Source organism: Rhipicephalus microplus, chromosome X, assembly GCF_043290135.1.
Source record: "Rhipicephalus microplus isolate Deutch F79 chromosome X, USDA_Rmic, whole genome shotgun sequence".
Lineage (NCBI taxonomy): Eukaryota > Metazoa > Arthropoda > Arachnida > Ixodida > Ixodidae > Rhipicephalus > Rhipicephalus microplus.
This window is the reverse complement of record NC_134710.1, coordinates 41,624,315-41,643,203: the sequence shown is the minus strand read 5'-3', so window position 1 is coordinate 41,643,203 and position 18,889 is coordinate 41,624,315. Positions and strand designations below refer to the sequence as shown.

The 18,889-nt window shown below is 47.5% G+C and overlaps 1 protein-coding gene across 3 annotated transcripts in view; it reads right to left on the bottom strand.

The window, feature by feature from the left end:
• Mms19 (MMS19 nucleotide excision repair protein) overlaps positions 1-18,889 on the bottom strand; it is a 252,136-nt gene that overhangs the window by 166,986 nt on the left and 66,261 nt on the right. For all 3 annotated transcript variants that reach the window (XM_075876298.1, XM_037426866.2, XM_037426865.2), the window contains exon 14: positions 2,905-3,112. In XM_075876298.1, coding sequence (XP_075732413.1) covers positions 2,905-3,112 — 208 coding nt within the window. The remainder of the gene's footprint in view (positions 1-2,904; positions 3,113-18,889) is intronic.

Genomic DNA, 18,889 nt, shown 5'->3' with positions numbered 1-18,889 from the left:
ATTTGCACCATTTTCACACTGCATTCGAATTGGTCTTTGTTGGGAGCTATCCCCAACAGCCAAACTTGTGGACTTCGGCTGCCATTGATTGGCTGGAGCTTGGTGAACAGTGTGTGCCCTGCTTCTGGCTTTTTTTCGCAGTGTTATTTCGGTGTCAAGAAGCTTTGACAACTCTCGGTACAAATGAAAGGGACAAAATGCACTTCACTGCAACAGATGCGGCCCTCAAAGATACGTTTTTGGACACACATCTCGGACACTGTGCATAAACTCTGATCACATTAGCCTTCAGATTAAGTGTAATGCAGACACCTGACTATCACACCTGGAAGATCAGTACGCATTTTTCCATAGATCTCGAACAACTAGAGCTGTACGACTAGCAAAATGTGAGTGCGAAGTGAATTAAAATATTGAAGTGCGAGTACGAATCTCACTGAATTTTTTTTCAATACTTCGAAGCGCAACTGCATAAAAAAGTTGAATATAGCCAAGCATATTCTTGTGAAACAGCAACATGAAAGTGTTGCTTTAAGCTAGGTTGACGATGCACTGGCACGGCCGTTTTTCATAGTTGTCTTAACGAGGCGTTGCAGAGGCCAAATTGTATTTACAACCAAAGTGTTGCCGATAACACTTTACATGTGAAACACAAGACGCTGTTTCTCCGGCATCTCCTTCTCTTTCAATTCTGTGAAAGCCCAACTGATGTGTCAGACAAGGGCATGCAACCTACGAGTACGAAGTTTTAAATCTGCCCCGCAGGCATCAATAATATGAACATCTGAAAATTAAGATGCTAAAAAATCTTCAGCATCAGATTTTTTTTTTCCTGCCAGAATCGTAGGTCCAAAACAGCATTGATTGGGCCCCACATCTTTCACATCCATCATCTCTGTGTTGGAACAAGCGTTTTTTTGAGTCACTACATTTAGAACCATAGCAGAGCCTGGAAGGCAACTTTTCTGCAATAGAACAGTGTCATCAGGAGAAGCATATTAAAAATATAAAGGGATTACTGCCAATCAGACTTTGACTGTATTTGTCTTTGGGATGTTTGAATAGAAAAATATATAAAATTTCGAATAGTCGGACACCCTTACAAACAACTGAAATCGTTCCTTTGCGAATTCCACTTGTCAAGTTTGATAAGTGTTCTGTCACTGTACATTCTGTCCACTTTTGGTTGAGTTACATGCATCAACATAGTCGAAAGTTCCCTCATGTCACGGCTAACATTTTTTGAGCAAGTGAACACACTCTTCCAAAGCGGACATGTCCACAGGGTGATTGCATTGAGAATAGCTGCCCTATCTCAAGATGTGCCATCACTTTTTTTTTTTACCATGATGCAGGTTCGCTTACAAATCACTGTGATTTTGAATACTGAAGGGGCTCCAATTCTGATGAAAATCTAAATACATTTAATAAACCTGCACAATGCACATTGAAGAGGCTGCATTCATGTACATCGTCTTCTGGAGAGACCTTGCATGCTTCCCCCAATAGTGTGCATGAGCTTGGCTTCTTGCAGGAACTTCGCAAGAGAGCGCTTTTGTTGCACATTACTTCTCAGAACAAAACAGGAACAATAGACCTCTTGATGAAATAAAAGTTTGGTGATGAAAAAGGCATGTTTCAGTTGTTATGGTTGTCTTCGCCATAGTTCGAACATGCTCTCCGGTCTCGTAAAATCTGAATCATTGGAGTTTTTACAGCCGTGTCATGGCCGATTTAAAGGGGACTCTGAAACAATCTTGATAATATTGTATAAACATAGCACAACTCCTAAGAAATATTTGAAGGCCAGTTTAAGCTCTCTGCATCAAGTGTGTAATTTATCACAAGACGTTAAATGTGAATTACTACAGACCGCGGCGGCTCAGCTGAATAAGTTTTCAACTTCATGCACCTATGACACGTAGAATTGTTATAAGACACATAGCACCAGTGACTGATTTGATTGGACATGTCCAGCTTACGTCACAGAACGTCCTGCAGACAGCAAGCATTGTCCGCCTGTGTTGCAACATGCTCATTGTTGAAGTGAGCTAAGCGACAGGGCTTTCCTTGAGGGTTTTTTTTTCCTTGTACACAATGATTTGCTCCAGCAGTTCCCGATTTAACAAAGTAATTCTAGCATGGTCATCACGTCATTAAATAATGTTCAAATTGTAACTGGAGCATCAATGCATTTTGCTACACATATTCCAAACCTAGGCAGTACAGATATGTTGAAGAATAAGCATGCCACTTTTGTTACACCTTTAAAACAATCTTGCTCATTAGCGAACAAGTCCAAGGCAATCGAATATTGTGAATATCGTATTGCTGCACGGCATGCAGAAGCTCTATGCCAAAAAACAATCCACACGACCATCTCTGGCACCTAACAAGTCTGTTATTTACACAGTCATGTGGCATTATTCATAAAGAACATTATTTAGCAATGAGCTCACCAACTGGTACTACAAAACTGCATTTTGGCTTTGTGCTGATGCGGTTTTGGCCATGCAGTTGTCGTGCACATTGCATATTTGTTTATTTTGTCAGTGGTTGGGGCCTCGCTTCATTGCTGCACCACTTGTGAGTAACTGATTGGAGCAGCACATGGAAGAAGCCTTGCAAAGAACTATATGGCTGCAAGCCGATAATAGGCTGCTCATACCCATCCCTTAGGCAGAGGAGGGTAGGGAGGCTGGAAAAGAACCAGCTAAAGTGGCCACCACAGTATTGTTCAATCTCCTATAACTTCCTGATTACAGCGCTAAGTCGCAACAGTGCTAAGCCACAAAACTTATGCTAAAGCATGTTCACGTCGCACAAGTGCACAATTATCCCATTACAAATCCTGGATTTTAAGGTTGTTTAATGGCCCTTTGAAAATGCTCTACGGCTACTTACCGTAGTGCAGGAGCGTTCTCATGTGTTGCCACATGAATTATTAGGTCCTTTATGATGTTCAGCTGTGACTCTGTCAAGAAGTCCGGAATTCGAAGAGCATTGCAAAGTGCTACACCTGCCCGTGATGCCAGTTCGTCATCGCCGCCAGTCAGCAGAGTGCACAGCAAGTCAGCCAGCAAGCCAAGCAACTGGCTCAGCTCCTGTGTCGCTAAATGGTTGACAAGGACATACGGTGGTCAGTTTATATGAAAGCTATATGCACCAGAACCATCAATTCTATTTCTGATCAATAAAGAACGTTTAAAATAGCACTGCCCGAATAAAAAATATTAAACACCCCTTAAAATCCATGGGTGGCACAAAGAACATGAACAATTGATATGAAAGCATACTTTTTTTTGCAGTGAACAAATCAACATGTAAAATAAGAGTTGACTGCTAATGTGCTGTTTGAACAACACCTATTTACAATACATACATATTGTACATTGAAACTTGTCTTCCCTTATTCCACAGTACACCAAAACTCCAACCACTTCCTGATCCATTAGTGGGAATCCGTATTGCACAGCTCAAACTTACAAGGCCAGGCACTGCTGGGGAAGCGAGGTGGGCAGTGATTGCAGCTAGGATCCTAGACTGAAGAGTTTACCAGCGAGTAGACGACAATGAGAATCAGTCTTCTCCACTAAACATGATCACTGTAAACTAAGTTTAATGCTGCTACTACAACTAACTTTAAGACACCCAAGAAAACAGTTCACTCAACTCAAAGTTCACTAAACTGAATGTTCGCTAAAACGGGGAATAGCATCGGGCACAGCAGAAATCAAGTCAAACGTGTGAAACGCAATTTAATTTTAAAATAATTGTGTAATTTTCCTTTCAATTAGCTCCCTTAATGTGCAAGAAGAGACAAATTTGTCCAAAGAGTGTACGTTTCTGGGCACTGCTTCTGTCATAGCTTGTTGTTCTGACACGAAGTCTCGCAACTTTCCGATACATGCTACAGCTTCTGCTGTAATAATTTATCAGGCAGTGATACAAGATTTGAACCTGCCTCAGCTATTATAACTTTTTCGCTACATCCTTCTTCTTTTTTCATCATCATCATCATCATCAGCCTGACTACGTCCACTGCAGGACAAAGGCCTCTCCCATGTTTCGCCAGTTAACCCGGTCCTGTGCTTGCTGCTGCCAATTTATACCCGCAAACTTCTTAATCTCATCTGCCTATCTAACCTTCTATCTCCCCCTAACTTGCTTGCCTTCTCTAGGAATCCAGTTAGTTACCCTTAATGACCAGCGGTTATCCTGTGAACGCGCTACATGCCCGGCCCATGTCCATTTCCTTTTCTTTATTTCAGCTATGATATCATTAACCCCCGTTTGTCCCCTCTGCTCTCATCTTGTCTCTTAAGGTTACACCTACCATTTTTCTTTCCATTGCTCGCTGCGTCGTCCTCAATTTAAGCTGAACCCTCTTTGCAAGTCTCCAGGTTTCTGCTCCGTAGCTAAGTACCGGCAAGATACAGCTGTTATATACCTTCCTTTTGAGGGATAGTGGCAATCTACCTGCCATAATATGAGAGTGCTTGCCGAATGTGCTCCACCTTATTCTTATTCTTCTAGTTACTTCAATCTCGTGGTTCGGCTCTGCGGTTATTACCTGCCCTAAGTAGACATAGTCTTTTACAACTTGAAGTGCACTATTACCTATCTCGAAGCGCTGCTCCTTTCCGAGATTGTTGTACATTACTTTCGTTTTCTGCAGATTAATTTTAAGACGCACCTTTCTGCTCTCCTTGTCCATATCCGTAATCATGAGTTGCAATTCGTCCCCTGAGTTACTCAGCAATGCAATGTCATTGGCGAAGCGCAGGTTACTAAGGTACTCTCCATTAACTCTTATCCCTAACTGTTCCCATTCTAGGCTTCTGAAAACCTCCTGTAAGCACGCGGTAAATAGCATTGGGGAGATTGTGTCCCCCTGCCTTACACATTCTTGATTGGTATTCTGTTGCTTTCTTTATGAAGCACTATGGTAGCAGTCGATCCACTGTAGATTTCTTCCAGAATGTTTATATATACTTCATCTACGCCCTGATTCCGCAGTGTCTGCATGACGGATGATATTTCTACTGAATCAAACGCCTTCTCGTAATCTATGAAGGCTATGTATAGTGGTTGGTTATACACTGAGCACTTCTCTATTACCTGATTGATAGTATGAATGTGGTCAATTGTTGAGTAGAATGATCGAAATCCTGCTTGTTCCTTTGGTTGATTGAATTCTAATGTTTTCTTTACTCTGTTAGCAATTACCTTTGTAAATAGCTTGTACACTACAGAGAGCAAGCTGATCGGCCTGTAATTCTTCAAGCCCTTGTCATCTCCTTTCTTATGTATTAAGATGATGTTAGCGTTCTTCCAAGAGTCTGGTACTCTTCCCGTCAGGAGGCACCTCGTAAACAGAGTGGCTAGTTTTTCTAACACAATCTGTCCTCCATCTTTCAGCAGATCTGATGTTACCTGATCCTCACCAGCAGCTTTGCCTCTTTGTAAGCTCTCCAAAGCTTTTCTGACTTCTTCTATCATTACTGGTGGGGTGTCATCTGGTTTACTGCTAGTTCTTATAACATTAAGGTCGTGGTTGTCTCGGCTACTGTACAGATCTCTGTAAAACTCCACCGCTATTTTAACTATCCTATCCATATTGGTAGTTACTTTGCCTTCTTTGTCCCTTAGTGCATACATCCGACTTTTGCCTATCCCAAGTTTTCTCTTCACTGCTTTGACGCTTCCTCCGTTTTTCAGAGCGTGTTCAATTCTCTCCATGTTATACCTTCTTACATCGCATACCTTACGTCTATTAATCAACTTCGAAAGCTCTGCCAGTTCTATTTTGTCTGTTGTACTTGACACTTTCATGATTTGACACTTCTTAATTAGGTTCTTCATTTCTTGAAAAAGCTTGCCAGTGTCCTGTCTAGCTACCCTGCCTCCAACTTCCACTGCACACTCCGTAATGATACTCGTCAGATTATCATTCATTGTATCTATGCTAAGGTTGGTTTCCTCACTAAGAGCCGAGTACCTGTTCTGCGGCGACACTCTGAATTCCTGTACTTTCCCTCTCAATGCTAGCTCATTGATTGGCTTCTTGCGTATCAGTTTCTGTCGTTCCTTCTTCAAGTCTAGGCGAATTCGAGATTGTACCATTCTATGGTCACTGCATCGTACCTTGCCAACCACTTCCACATCCTGCACGATGCCTGGGTGTGCACTCATTATAAAGTCTATTTCGTTCTTATTTTCACCATTAGGGCTCCTCCATGTCCACTTGCGGTTTCCTCGTTTTCGGTAGAAGGTATTCAAAATCCGTAAATTATTGCATTCTGTGAATTTTACTAGTAGCTCTCCTCTGGCGTTTACTGCCTGGCCTCCAGCCTGCTTCTTCCCTACCTTTGCATTAAAGTCTCCCATCAGTATAGTATACTGCGTTTTTACCTTACTCATTGCCGATTCCACGTCTTCATAGAAGCTTTCGACTGAAGCGTCATCATAGCTGGATGTAGGTGCGTAAGCCCTACATCCAGTGTAGCAAACAGTAAAGCAAAGTCCCTGTCAGAGCAGTTTGATGAAACATACTTCACAAGCATGTTGAAAAGTATTCGATTCAGACGCTTGTGAGTACATTTGTCTGCGGATGGCATTACATAGTGAGCTTGTGCCTTATTTCACATAACTGCAGGATGTGGGCTATGACCTTTGGTAGAAAGGTACAGCCACGGTCTATGATTAGCTGGTGTGAAGTTCCATGTTGCAAATCTAGGAAGAAATCAGCAACGTCTGGGGCAAAGCTTGTCAGAAGAGCTCGTGTGATCGCTTAGCATGTGGCGTAGCCTGTGGCTACAGCTATCCACCTATTGCCAGAGGAATACAGTCGAATCTCATTCATTTGAACTTCCGGTTAATTCGAACTGACGATGAGGTCCCGTCAAATATATGTGTATTCCAATGGGCGAAAACATCCGGTGATTCGAATGCACAAGAACATGCGACGGTTAATTGGAACATACCGTGCTCCGAAAATGCTCTCAGTACCCCGCTCAATCCCGCGACAGCACCTACGACACCTCAATACTGCGCGTGAAGGAAAAGAAAAGGAAAGAAAAGGCTGCGGTGGAATGTTTGCTCTCTCTCAAATGCCGAAGTTCGGCGTGCCTGTGTCACGCTTCTGCCTTTTCCGCCCCCCGCCACGTGCCGTTGTCAGATAAAAACCCTTCTCCTTCCGACGCCGTGGGCAAAGAGAGGAAAAAAAAAAAAAGCTGTCGCGAGGTTGGTTATGTGGTTGAAGGAAAGGAAAAATGCACCATCTTCTCCAGCCCTTGCGCCTTGCGGGAGCACGGCTCTGCGCCTTTGAGGAAGGGGGGGGGGGTCTCTCACGCGCCGGTGCCATTCTTCCCCCTTCCCGTCCCTGCCACGTAATAATCCCTCTCCTTTCAACGACGCACGTGAAGAGAGCAAAGAAAGAAAAAATCTGACGTGCAGTGTTGGTTTTCCCTCAAATCACGGAGGAAGCAAAGAGTTTTTCCTTTCTCCATGTCTCGAATGCCGATCTGCTTCTCTCCACGTGAAAACGCTTCTCCTTTCTCGTCACGTGCTGTCCATGCTACGGGTCCGCTACGCAGTCATTGTTGTCGTCGTCTTTAGAGGGTGTCGGTGCTGGACATTTCCGCGCGCAACTTCTTTTGCCAGGAGAATGTTGAAGCCGAAGTAGAAATGCTTTGCAATCTGCGTGCGAAATTGATTGACTCGCTGCAAGGCAAACATGTCCAGACGCGCATCACCGATTACTTCAATTAATGATGGATGTCTTGTTATTTGTGAATAAATGTAAGTCTCCTGAACCTTTTCCCTCGTGTGTCAGCTCAATACACATGCGCCACTGCATTGAGAGCCCTCTGTTTATTTAATTTTCATTAATTCGAACAAATTTTCGGGTCCCTTCGAGTTCGAATTATCGAGATTCGACTGTACAAGGTATAAGGGCCAAGTAGATCTAAGCCAACACGGAAGAACGATTCTGACAAAATGCAAAGTGATTAAAGTAATTCGGCGGGACGCGTCAACTGGTGTTTTGCAGTGCTGACATTTCTCACAAGCCGCAATGTATCTGACTGAGCGTGCAAGCACTGGACAAAAGAAGCGTCGGTGGATACGGTCGTAAGGGCGTGACACACCAAGGCGACCGGCAGGTGGAATGTCATGAAGTTCGCAGAGAACTGCTGAGTGAAGGTGTTTCGTAGTGACAAGCAGCAGGGCTGGTCCATCTGGGTAAGATTTTTGCAGTATACAGTCGAAACCCCTTTATAAGAGGCATTATTACAAGAAACAAATGGGTATAAGAGACACCAGTGTGCCCACAGTAAAATACAGGTTGATAAAAACGTGCATACGAGTTACCCTGCTTATAAGAGACATCTCGTATATAAGACGAAAATCGCTACCTGAGGCATGCCTTTTATAAAGAGATTTAAGTGTAGTACACCATCATGAAGGATGAATGAGCGATGGGACCGGTCGGGAGATGGCGCTTTAAAGCGTTTGATGATAGCGCGCAAAGATGCAGCAATACGAGATCTCACAACACCAGTCTCACAGGGGATGCCATGTTACGAGTCTCTTGGGACAATAACCTGCACCGTAAGTCTCTTTTAAGGGGGGACGTGGCAAGTAAAACTAATTTTTTTATTAATGTACTGTTTGTGATGAAATTTGGTGTGTGTATGTGGATGATTGTGAGGATTCCAAATATGAAAACCGTTTTCAAATACCTCTTGTACTTTTTGAGTTACAAGCATAATTATACTAATTAATGCTCTTCACACTTAAAGAGATAATTATTGCTAAATGAAATTATTTTTTCATATTATTATGTTCCCAAAGCATCAACTTGTGCAAAGAAGCTATTAGTTGATTTTTCTAGTTCTTGTAACCATAAATAAAATTTCCAAAACATGAATGTTGTTTTGCGCACACATCGCAGTAATTATAAAATGTGTTCTAAAAATTTTAAATGATGAGTAAGAAGAGAGATAAAGCTTTATTGCACTGCTAAAGGCCTCCTGAGCCTAGTGCAAAAAACGGAACGACTCTATCAGTCTTTGTTAGAAAATGACGGATGTTCTAGCGAAGGCACATAGGCGAAAATCAAGAGTTGAGAAAACTGACTTTGAAAGTTCACTCTTGTTTAGAAGTTCACAACATGCCTAAAACACTCAGAATCCTCCTGGGCAGTAATCCTGAGATGCTGTGGCCTTGGCCTCTGTAGAGCGCAACCCAGTTTTGCGCTTCTTTGTCGTGGAACAATGCGCCTTTTGAGCCCTCTTTACCCTTTTGGCATCCTTTTCGGCTGCTCGCCGCAAAGAGCAGTCTCCTGGATTGAAGCCCAGTTGAGCAGTGATCTCTTGCAGCGCACTCTTGCATCCACCATTGAAACGGCAGACTGCATCTGCAACTGCACTTTCCACACTTCGAAGGGAGGCGAACTGGCTCTTGGACTGGAGTGACCAAATGAGGCTGTTCATACTCTCCACAGCGTTCTGGGTTTTTCCCTGCGCACACCTTTCAAGGAGCTCTTTGTTCGAGAGGCGCTTGTAGATTGGCAGCAGTGCCACTCGCACGTGAGGGGGCAGTTTATGTTTGTGAGGCGGCAGCGGCTCTCCCTTGGCCAATGCCTGATTGTGCGGGCACCAGGAGTCAGTCCCACTTGGGCACAGGTTGTGGTGTGGATCCTGGTCTGTGGATGTTACATGGTAATAAGTGGCCATGATGGCCCTCTCCATGCCAGGAACATCGTTGGGGTGGCTCTTAATGGCCCAGCCATAATAATTCGTCAACTTCTTTATCAGGCCCTGCGTCAGCCGGCCTTTGCCACCCATGCTCAGTCCTCGGCCTTTGGATTTGTGCTCATCAAGAAGGTTGCGCAAGGAAGTGCCCATTCTTTTTTTCACATGGTTCACACACTCCTGTTTCTTAATCACCATGTAGCCATACACCTTGTCTTGCGTGAGGGCAAGGTACGTACGGCTGTCACCGTTGCAGAGCACATTGATGTATCGAAGCTTGTACTTGGTAAACGATCTTTCAAACATGATCCTAGCTGCTTCTACTTCCATTTGGCCTGCATTAGCATCGGTGTTCTTTTGGCACTGTGGCTTGTGTTTCTCAAGCCACTCCTCATAGTTGTCGTCACCAGGCTTGGGGCCAACAGCACAGCCTTGGCAGTAGTTGGACAGGACACAGTGGTCCAAGACCAAGCCTGTGTACAGCTCGATTACACAGCCCACGCCAATATGACTTCTGTGCCCCCTCGTCATCCACGTGCCGTCGTAAATGACGTCAATGTTGCCTGGCACTCCTCCTAGGTCCTTGTAAATGTCATGCACCTTCTGTGCACTTTCTGCTTCAATGCGGGTGGCAGCTGATGTGGTGGCAGGGTGGCTGTACTTCCTTTGCAGTCTCTGGTAGGACTTGTGGTGCAGTGCTCGATGCGAAATGTCCATCGCAGAAAAAATGTCATTTATGGCAGATTGTTTTCTGCCAACTGACTGCACAGCCCTCAAAACACGCACGTTTACCTCAAAGGGGTTCGTTTTTTGTTGCCCGGAGCACCTCGGGGACGACCACGCACTGTTCACTCTGCCACAATTGTCACAAAAAAGTTCCATCCTCGCCGCGAGTCCAAGGCAGTGCGTAGTCTCGAGGCGTATCGACCCTTCGTCGCACTTGTTGCACTTTACTGACGAAAGCAGACCGTTCAGCATCTTCTTATTTACAATGAAGAATGTGGAGTCCTTACCGCCGTCATTTTCGTCGCAGCCTTCGTTCAGAAGCTCGAGCTTCCGCTTTGAAGCGGACTTCGATGCTACGGCATCCAAAACATCCCGCCTTGTCTGCGCCCGCTGCGCGATTTCTTCACTGCTCGGAATCTGGGCCGAAACTCGCGATAGAATGTTCGACGCGCGCACGCCCGGAGTTGCAACGGCTGCCGACGCGGTGCCACCGCAATCGGGTTCGCGAGAGCGTCCATCACGGTCGACGGCATCCGGCGGTCTGACATACGACGATGTGGCACCTTCCACACTCTCGGCCTCACAACAATCAGCGAAGGGTCTGAGTAGAGGCTCCGTGACGCTTGAAGAGCATGCTCCGTCCGGAACTGCGACTGGGACGGCAGCCGCAGTCGTCTGCCCTTTGTTCCAAGCTTTCCGACGCTTGCCGTACTTGTGGACGCTCCGGAACTTTTTTTTGCAGCAACATAGCACCGCAGTATGAGCAAGCACTCAGAAGAGACCACCGATGTAAACAAAGCTTGGTAAAAAAAGCACGCGAACTATCACAAAAACAGCAAACTGGCAAAAAACGAAGCGCACGCCGGATGATTCTCGACACGGCGGCCGCAGATGCGCTCGCGCTTCCAAGGTTGCCAAGGTGCGCGGCGCAGCTTTGACCAGTAAGAGGTCGCGCCTGCTACCACGTGACCCGCGCAGCCAATTGCCGTTCTTCGTTTTCGTTTTTTTACTTGCTCCTCGCGCTTTTATTTTCACTCGGCGAAATACGAGACCGCGACCATCGGGAAGCCGGCTTTCTCCTCTTTCCAAAGCTACCAAAATGGCGGCCCACGGTCAACAACTTGGCGCGTTTGTGCGGCGTGAACAACACCGTTTCAGGGGCTTTTTTTTCGCACTTTTCGGCGACTAGCCTCGGCAAAAACACTATTTGCGGGATTTGTAGCGCACGTTTCGCTGTAATATTTTAGAACAAGGAAGTTGAAGGTCTGAAGATTACGAAAAAAAATAAATCAGAAAATCGCATATTTTGACCAAAATCGGCACTTTACTTGCCGCGCCCCCCCTTAAGAAGCTCAGAACACATGCAATGTTAAAAAGTTGTTCTGTGCGGAGAAACATTGCTTGGTGTAATGGAATGTGAACCGGGTCCTTTGTCCCGGTGTCACCGTGAATAACTTTTGCCCATGGAGACGTGCTCGTGGCACCCCTGTGTAGTACTTCTCACCCGTGGCGCGGATAAGCCCATTTGCTTTCCCGCCGTGCTTTTGCAACGGGCTCTCCACAGGGTTTGGGTGTTGCAGCAGACAATAAAGTCTTGCGACCTTGAGCAGTACCGTGTTCTCGCCACAGCGGCGGTTAACGCGTGCCCTGCGGCTTGCTAAGACTGGACCCACGCTAGTGGTTGTACTCCTTTGGGATATGCGTACACTACACCGGCACCCAACACGGTATCAAAAGCACTAAGCTTTTGACTGCTCTTAGCGAGTCAGTTCGCCTGCACGATTCGGCCTCATCGCAACATGTCTGCTTCGCGAGATTTTGGTCTGCTGTCCTTTTTAGTGGATGCTGCTTTGCACAAGGAGGCCATTGCCTCTATTGACAGGAACCTTTCGGCACCCGTCCATGTCGCCACCACTTTTGCGGTGAAGACATAAGGCGCCTATCCGCTCCCTTTGGAGCTGGTGCGTGGTTTCGGAATGGGCCTCTTGCCCTACCCGAACAGTACGCACAAGCACCTTCGACTGCTAATGCGCCCTTTGGCATGCATGGCAGTTCGTCGGCACAGTGATCGCAGTCGGTTTCTTACAGAATTGACGGGGCACAGGCTTTGACCCTCGCTGACTTTTGCCCGCCATCAGCCGTGCAACCAACACTTCAAATGCACACTGAGCAGGCCCCTGAATTATCGACGGTAGTCGCACCAAGTGTGCATTATGTTCAACAGCAGGCAAATCCAACAAGGAGGCTCTTTTGCTCTGGGAGTGGCGCGCTGGGCGGTGGTCCATATGAAACCGCCCCACTGATCGAGCTGGGAGACTGCTCACCTTCGCTCGACTGCGCCGCTAACGCACCAATGGTTTCCTGTGAAGCCGGTGCGATGACGTAGACGTTACTGCAAAACAGCGTGCAGATAATCCAAGCACTATTGGGAGCTGTGCAAACACTTTCGGCTGGTCTGAAAAGCGGTCACCCAGCTGTTATGTTGCCTGTGCCAACCTACAGCAGATATGGTGATCCGCTCACCGTCCAAGATTACCTAGACTCTGCCACGTTATCAATGAGCAATGAGTTTGGATGATCAGGTGGCGCGGCGCTCGAACGTGTTGTTCCAGCTGTTCTGACTGACACGGCGGCAAGATGGTATCAGCTAACCGTTTACCGTGTAGCAACCCTCGAGGAATTTCGCACGGGCTTTTTGGGAGAATTCCTACCTGCTGACTGCATAAGTGGGATGCGACGAGAGCTCGTGCTGCATACACAAGCTCCTGAGGAGTCTTTACAAGAGTATGTACGTGCGATGGATAAGTTTTTTCTATCGCTGAGCCTTGAACGAGGAGCATGTGGAACGGGTGATACGGCAGGCACATCCGTCTTTTTCGGCATGCCTGCACGGCGGCTGCTTCCGTGATTTGGAGAAGTTGGCCGCGGCGATGAAGCGCATTCAAGCCGACCTTTTAGCTGCGCGTGCCTATGGCCTGCCGCTGCTAGCCAGTGATGCGCTTGAGCCACGCTGCGCTTAGAGAGGGGCCATGACCCTTCCCCACTGGCAACAGCCTCTCAGCGCCGCCTTTGCGGCTGTAACCGGCTGTGTGAGGCACTGCGCCGTGCTCCCGACCAGGTTGCAGAAATTAGGTGCCTTTTCTCATCTTCCAACCACTACCACCACTGGCTGTGCGTGGGAGTTGAGCGATCGCGCTCTTGATCCCTATACGCATGAAAGGAGAGCAGCCTGCGCTACACCACCTGAAACCTTCACACAGAGACGCTTTCCGACCCAACGTAATGTGTGAGGTGACGCTCGCAGAAACGTTTTTTGCGATAACCTTGCGAGCCGATCACGAAAGCTAGAGGCTACTCCGTCTAGAAAAACAGACTGTGATGCAGTGCGCTGCTACCGCTGCCATTAAAGCGGGCACATAGCAAGGGAGTGCACCGGATCCAGGCCTTCTGCGAGGCAGGGAAACAAGTTTGCGGGTCGTTCGTGAATGCACGAGCGACTGAACCTTTGCTTCTTCCCTCGGTAGGCAGGGCAAGCACTTTTCATGCTGATGAGCACGCGCCGTTCATTCCGGTCAATACTGCCGACCGTGAATTTTCGGCGTTGCTGGACACGGGCACTAGCGCTTCGTTGTTTGGCGAGCAGGTGTTGTCCCACTTGCAGACGCACTCAGTGCGCTTGCAGAACAGCCGAACGAAATTAACCCTTGCGAAAGGCATGGCCCATTCGGCAGGCACTGCAAGGTTGACTGCCAGATGGGGAGATCGAATGAGACGCCGCAGTCTTGTTCATCTTTCAGGGCTCAATGTTCCAGTGATTCTCGGCTGGGACTTTCTCCTTAAAACCAGGATCGTTGTGGACATTGCGAATGGCGGATATTGTGATGGCCCATTTTGCCAGCTCAAGCCCTTCATCAGCCCGCCGGCACTTACCGTTGCCTTTGCTACAGAAACGTGCCATGCGCAGAGTTAGGGGCTAAGCCCCTGCTCTATGCATTTATTCTCTCACAGTCCCCTTCAGGAACGAGAGACACGGCACGAACCGTGTCGCGCGCAAGCTTCGGGGTCGTACCCTGGCATTATGCACTCGTCAGCTCGAAACCCCTGTTTGGACCGACCGACACAACACGAAGAGGCACTACATCTTTTTGTCGCCTGTGCAACTCAGTTGGATGACACACAAAAGGCTCGGCTGTCAACACTGTTACACCAGTACGATGAGCTCTTCACGGATAAACCGGGCTGCACCGATTTTGTGAGCCACGTGATTGAAACTGGCGACACGCTTCCTTTAAAGTGTAATCCCAGGCCTATAAGTCTCGCCAAAAGGCAGATTATCGACAGGTTGCATGACGACATGCTTGCGGCTGGCATTATTCGCCGCTCGTCTAGCTCCTAGGCGTCTCCAATCGTGCTGATGCCTAAGAAAGACGGCAGTCATCGCCTGTGCGTAGGTTATCGCCGTCTGGATGGAGTGACTCGTAAGGATGCCTATCCCTATCCGCTCCCCCTGATAAACTCTATCATAGAAAACCTGGGTGATGCACATTACTTTACCATGCTTGACGCCTCTAAAAGTTACATACAGGTTCAGATGGCAGAGCGTGACCAGTGCAAAACTGCGTTCACGTCCGACAGAGGGTTGTTCGAGTTCACTCGTATGCCCATGGTCTTTGCAATGCTCCTACGATGTTTCAAAAACTAACGGACCGCGTTCTCGAAGAAGCAAAGCAGTCATACTGCATGTGCTACCTCAACGACATTGTGATTTATTGACGAACCTTCGAAAAGCACTTGTTCATGTTGCTGATGTGCTCGAGAGGGTGAGGACAGCTGTTATGATGTTAAATCCTGCTAAGGTCCAATTAGCGCAGACCCGTATTCAGTTACTCGGGTTTATGCTGGGCGAAGGCTTCATTGAGCCAAATATGCAGAAACTTCGAGCCATCATCGATTTTCCCATGCCCAAGGACGTAAATGGCCTTTGCCGCTCCTTGGGAATGGTTAACTTTTACCGTTCCTTCATTCCGTCCTGTGCCCGACTGTAGGCACCCTTGAGTAAGCTCTAGAGAAAGTCTGTTGAGTGGCAATAGAGACCTGAGCAGCAGGAGGCGTTTTGCCGACTGTCTAATGTCACAGCGGAGATGGCGAAGGTCAAGCTCCCCGACCTGACAAGATCATTTGTTGTACTAAGTGATTCGAGCGATCTGAGTGTAGGAGCCGTTCTTCTACAGGAATAGGATGGTGTCTTGCAGCCGTTGGCCTTTGCAAGCCGCTCCTTGGTTCTTGCGGAGAAAAACTATTCCATGACCGAAAAGAAGTGCCTTACCATCGTGTTTGCACTACGGAAGTTTAACGTCTACCTTGATGAGACGAAGTACGTGGTTCGTGACCCTGTAAGCCTGCCGGCAGGCCGGCGCGCTGTGTTCTCCTGATATAGCACTATGACTTTTCAGTGCAGTATAGAAAAAGGAGCACCAACGAGTTAGCTGACGCGCCATATCGTGCCCCATTGTCTGCCGAGAACCTTGGTCCCAATGTGACAGCCGCTAGCGGTGCCTTTGCACATACAAGCATCTGGGGTGAAACAGCGACTTCGCCGCCATTCGGCGAGAAGGGTGAGTTTCATACGGACGAACCTTGGCTGCTATTCAGCTAAGTGGCACACCGCGAAGCGGCCGAGCTTGGGAGCTTTCCGAAGGCCACGATGCTGAGAGCGAACCCGTGACACCGATGGAAACGACAGTTGCTTCGGTCCTGAGTGGGCCGCAGAAACATTCGCAGCAAGCAAAAGATACGAGTTGGCGCAGCCTGGCCACGTGCTAAGACACTGCACCACTCTTCGGCCTAACGTTCAGAAGGTGAGGCGACATAAGGTAAGCGTTCACTGCGGGCGGAAGGTGCTGTTGGCGATGTCCGAACGAGCCCCAAACAAAGGGAGCTGACGGGTGGAAAAGAAAAGCGTGCTTACCCCCATGTCGTCCCCGGAGAGGTCTCTCTCACTCCCGACACGCGCGCGCGAACTTTCTCGGGAGACTCTGCGCGCGGCGGGTGCCACAGTCAACATCCGCTACCGGGTGAGAGGGGTTAAGCGTCACTCCTCCCTCTCCAAGCCCGGAAAACCACGGAGGAAAAAAGAGTCATGTCAGGACATGAGAATGCAGAGACGGCAAAGCTCGCGCAAAGGCGGTGGGCTAGCCTAGATTCCCACAACGTGTTTAGAATGCAAGTATGAGAGCAGAAATTAGAGCACAAGCCTTTTTTAATTGGTTACTCATCAAAAGAGTGACACAATTAAAGCTACTTTTGAAAATGGAAAGTTGATTTTGCTGTTAAATACTCAAAAAAACAAAAAAAAAACAAAAAAACTCTTGCATACTTTCAATCTCCAGTCATCAGTCTACGTTTCAGTATCTTAAATATCACTTTTAATTAAGCACTTTTTTTTTCTATGGTAGCCTTAAACATTAGGAGGTGAACTTGAGTTTTCTCAGGAAAGAAATGAGTTGCAGGAAAAGTAATTACATATTTGATATCAGAAGAAAAAACTGCACAAGCCTGTGCATTTTTATCAAGATCAGTGAAGAAATAAACAAAACATGTCTAAGATGAGTCTGCCCCTTTAAGGTGGTTATGCCAAAAAGTCTCAGAGCTGCACTGTTGCAATCCTTTCAAAACGAACCCATGGCTAGTCCCCCGAGTGGCTCGAAAGTTTTTGCAAAACTGAGCCGCATTGTGACCTGGCCCGGCATAAAGCGTGACATTTTTCACTACTGTCGTTCTTGCTGCGTCTGTCAAACGGTGAAATCAAGGGGTGGCAAATCGTCCAGTCTGATGAAACCGATTGTCAGTGAACGTCCATGGCAAGTGACCACCTGCGATCTAATAGACCCATTTTGCAAAAGTAAGCAGGGGTTAATTCACCTGATGGCATTGATCACTTTTCGGAGGGGGTGAAATTGTTCCCTCTTCTGAAGGTGACAGCGCGAGCGGTTCTCTGGAAGCTGCAAGAAGTTTTTTGTCAATTTGGCTTCCCGGAAAGGCTCATCACGGACACCGTATTTTACTGCTCGTGTGTTTGGTGTCATGTGCCTTTCTCTCGGAATGGATCTGCGCTACTTTTAACCTACCAACTCCAGTCAGATTAGATGGAGCACGTCAATCGTACGCTCAAACCAATGTTGGAGGCCTTTACCGAAAGTCAAAGAGACTGGACAGACCATTTGAGTGAGCTCGCATTCGCTATTCGAACATCCGAGAGTCGCTCAACTGGTTTCTCGCCCGCCTTTTTAAATTTCCCAAAGGAGTTGGCAGATCTAGTGACCAGCGTCATTAAATGCCAGCTCGAGGACGAGGAGACGCAGGCAGACTGCTCTACTTACGTGTCGAAACTTCATGACAGGCTTTCTGGAGCTTTCTGCAAAGCAAGACAAAGTTTGGCGTCGTTCAGGGCTCAGCAGAAGGCCCAATATGACCGCAAGCATCGCGACCTAGTTTTTGAGGTGGGTGTTTTTGTCTTGAAGCGTAACCACGCTCTTAGCAATGCGAGTAAGGGGTTCTCAACCTCGCTCGCTCCTAAGTGGCTTGGTCCATAGCGAGTGGACAAAGCTTGGTCTCCACACGCGTACTTGCTAAAAGATCCCCATTCGGGAAAACTCAGCCATGCCCATATCGTAGACCTGACACCCTTTGTATCACGGTCTGACAAGCTCGCGCAAGCAACGAGGCTCACCCAGAGCGGCAGACCGCATTCAGACCCCGTATCAGTATAATCTGAGGAAGCTGTCACCTTTGTCATTTCGCGCCAGACGGCGGACTTTTTTTTCCAACCGAAGGCCCTCAGTTTACTGTCTAGCCTCAGTATAGGTTAGCTTCTTTACGGCCTGTTCTCGTAAAGAAGTCTGCCCCGCCCAGTTTGCTGCCAGTGTTTCTTTTTTAAGTGTTCATTTGTATTTTATTTTTTATGTTCTTTTTGCCTGATACTAAGTGTCATTTCTGCTCTGTACATTTATTGTGCTGTATTTTGTCTACCATGGAGGGGAGTTGTGAACTTACTACATTGGTGTTGATGCGTGGGGAGAGGGACGAAGGACGCCTTGCGCATTCGCTTGCGCAGTCATCAGCGGTGTCTTTGTGCGTGCTTATGTGCGTGTGTAGGTGTGTGACGCTTATGTGCGTGTCCGGGGAGAGTGCGCGTCGTGGTGTCACTCCATCAACGTGGACACTAGAGGTGCTCAGGGCCCTGACGTATCCCGACATCAGACAGTCCAGCAGTGCCCTGCTTTTGGCCATCCCCAAGAAGCCCTGCTGCCTCCTTCCACTTTGGCTCATGCGCGAGGCCAGGTGATAGCAGCTATATGCTGCCTGTTAACACCAGGATGCCTGGAAGCCAATTCCGGTTTAGCCTC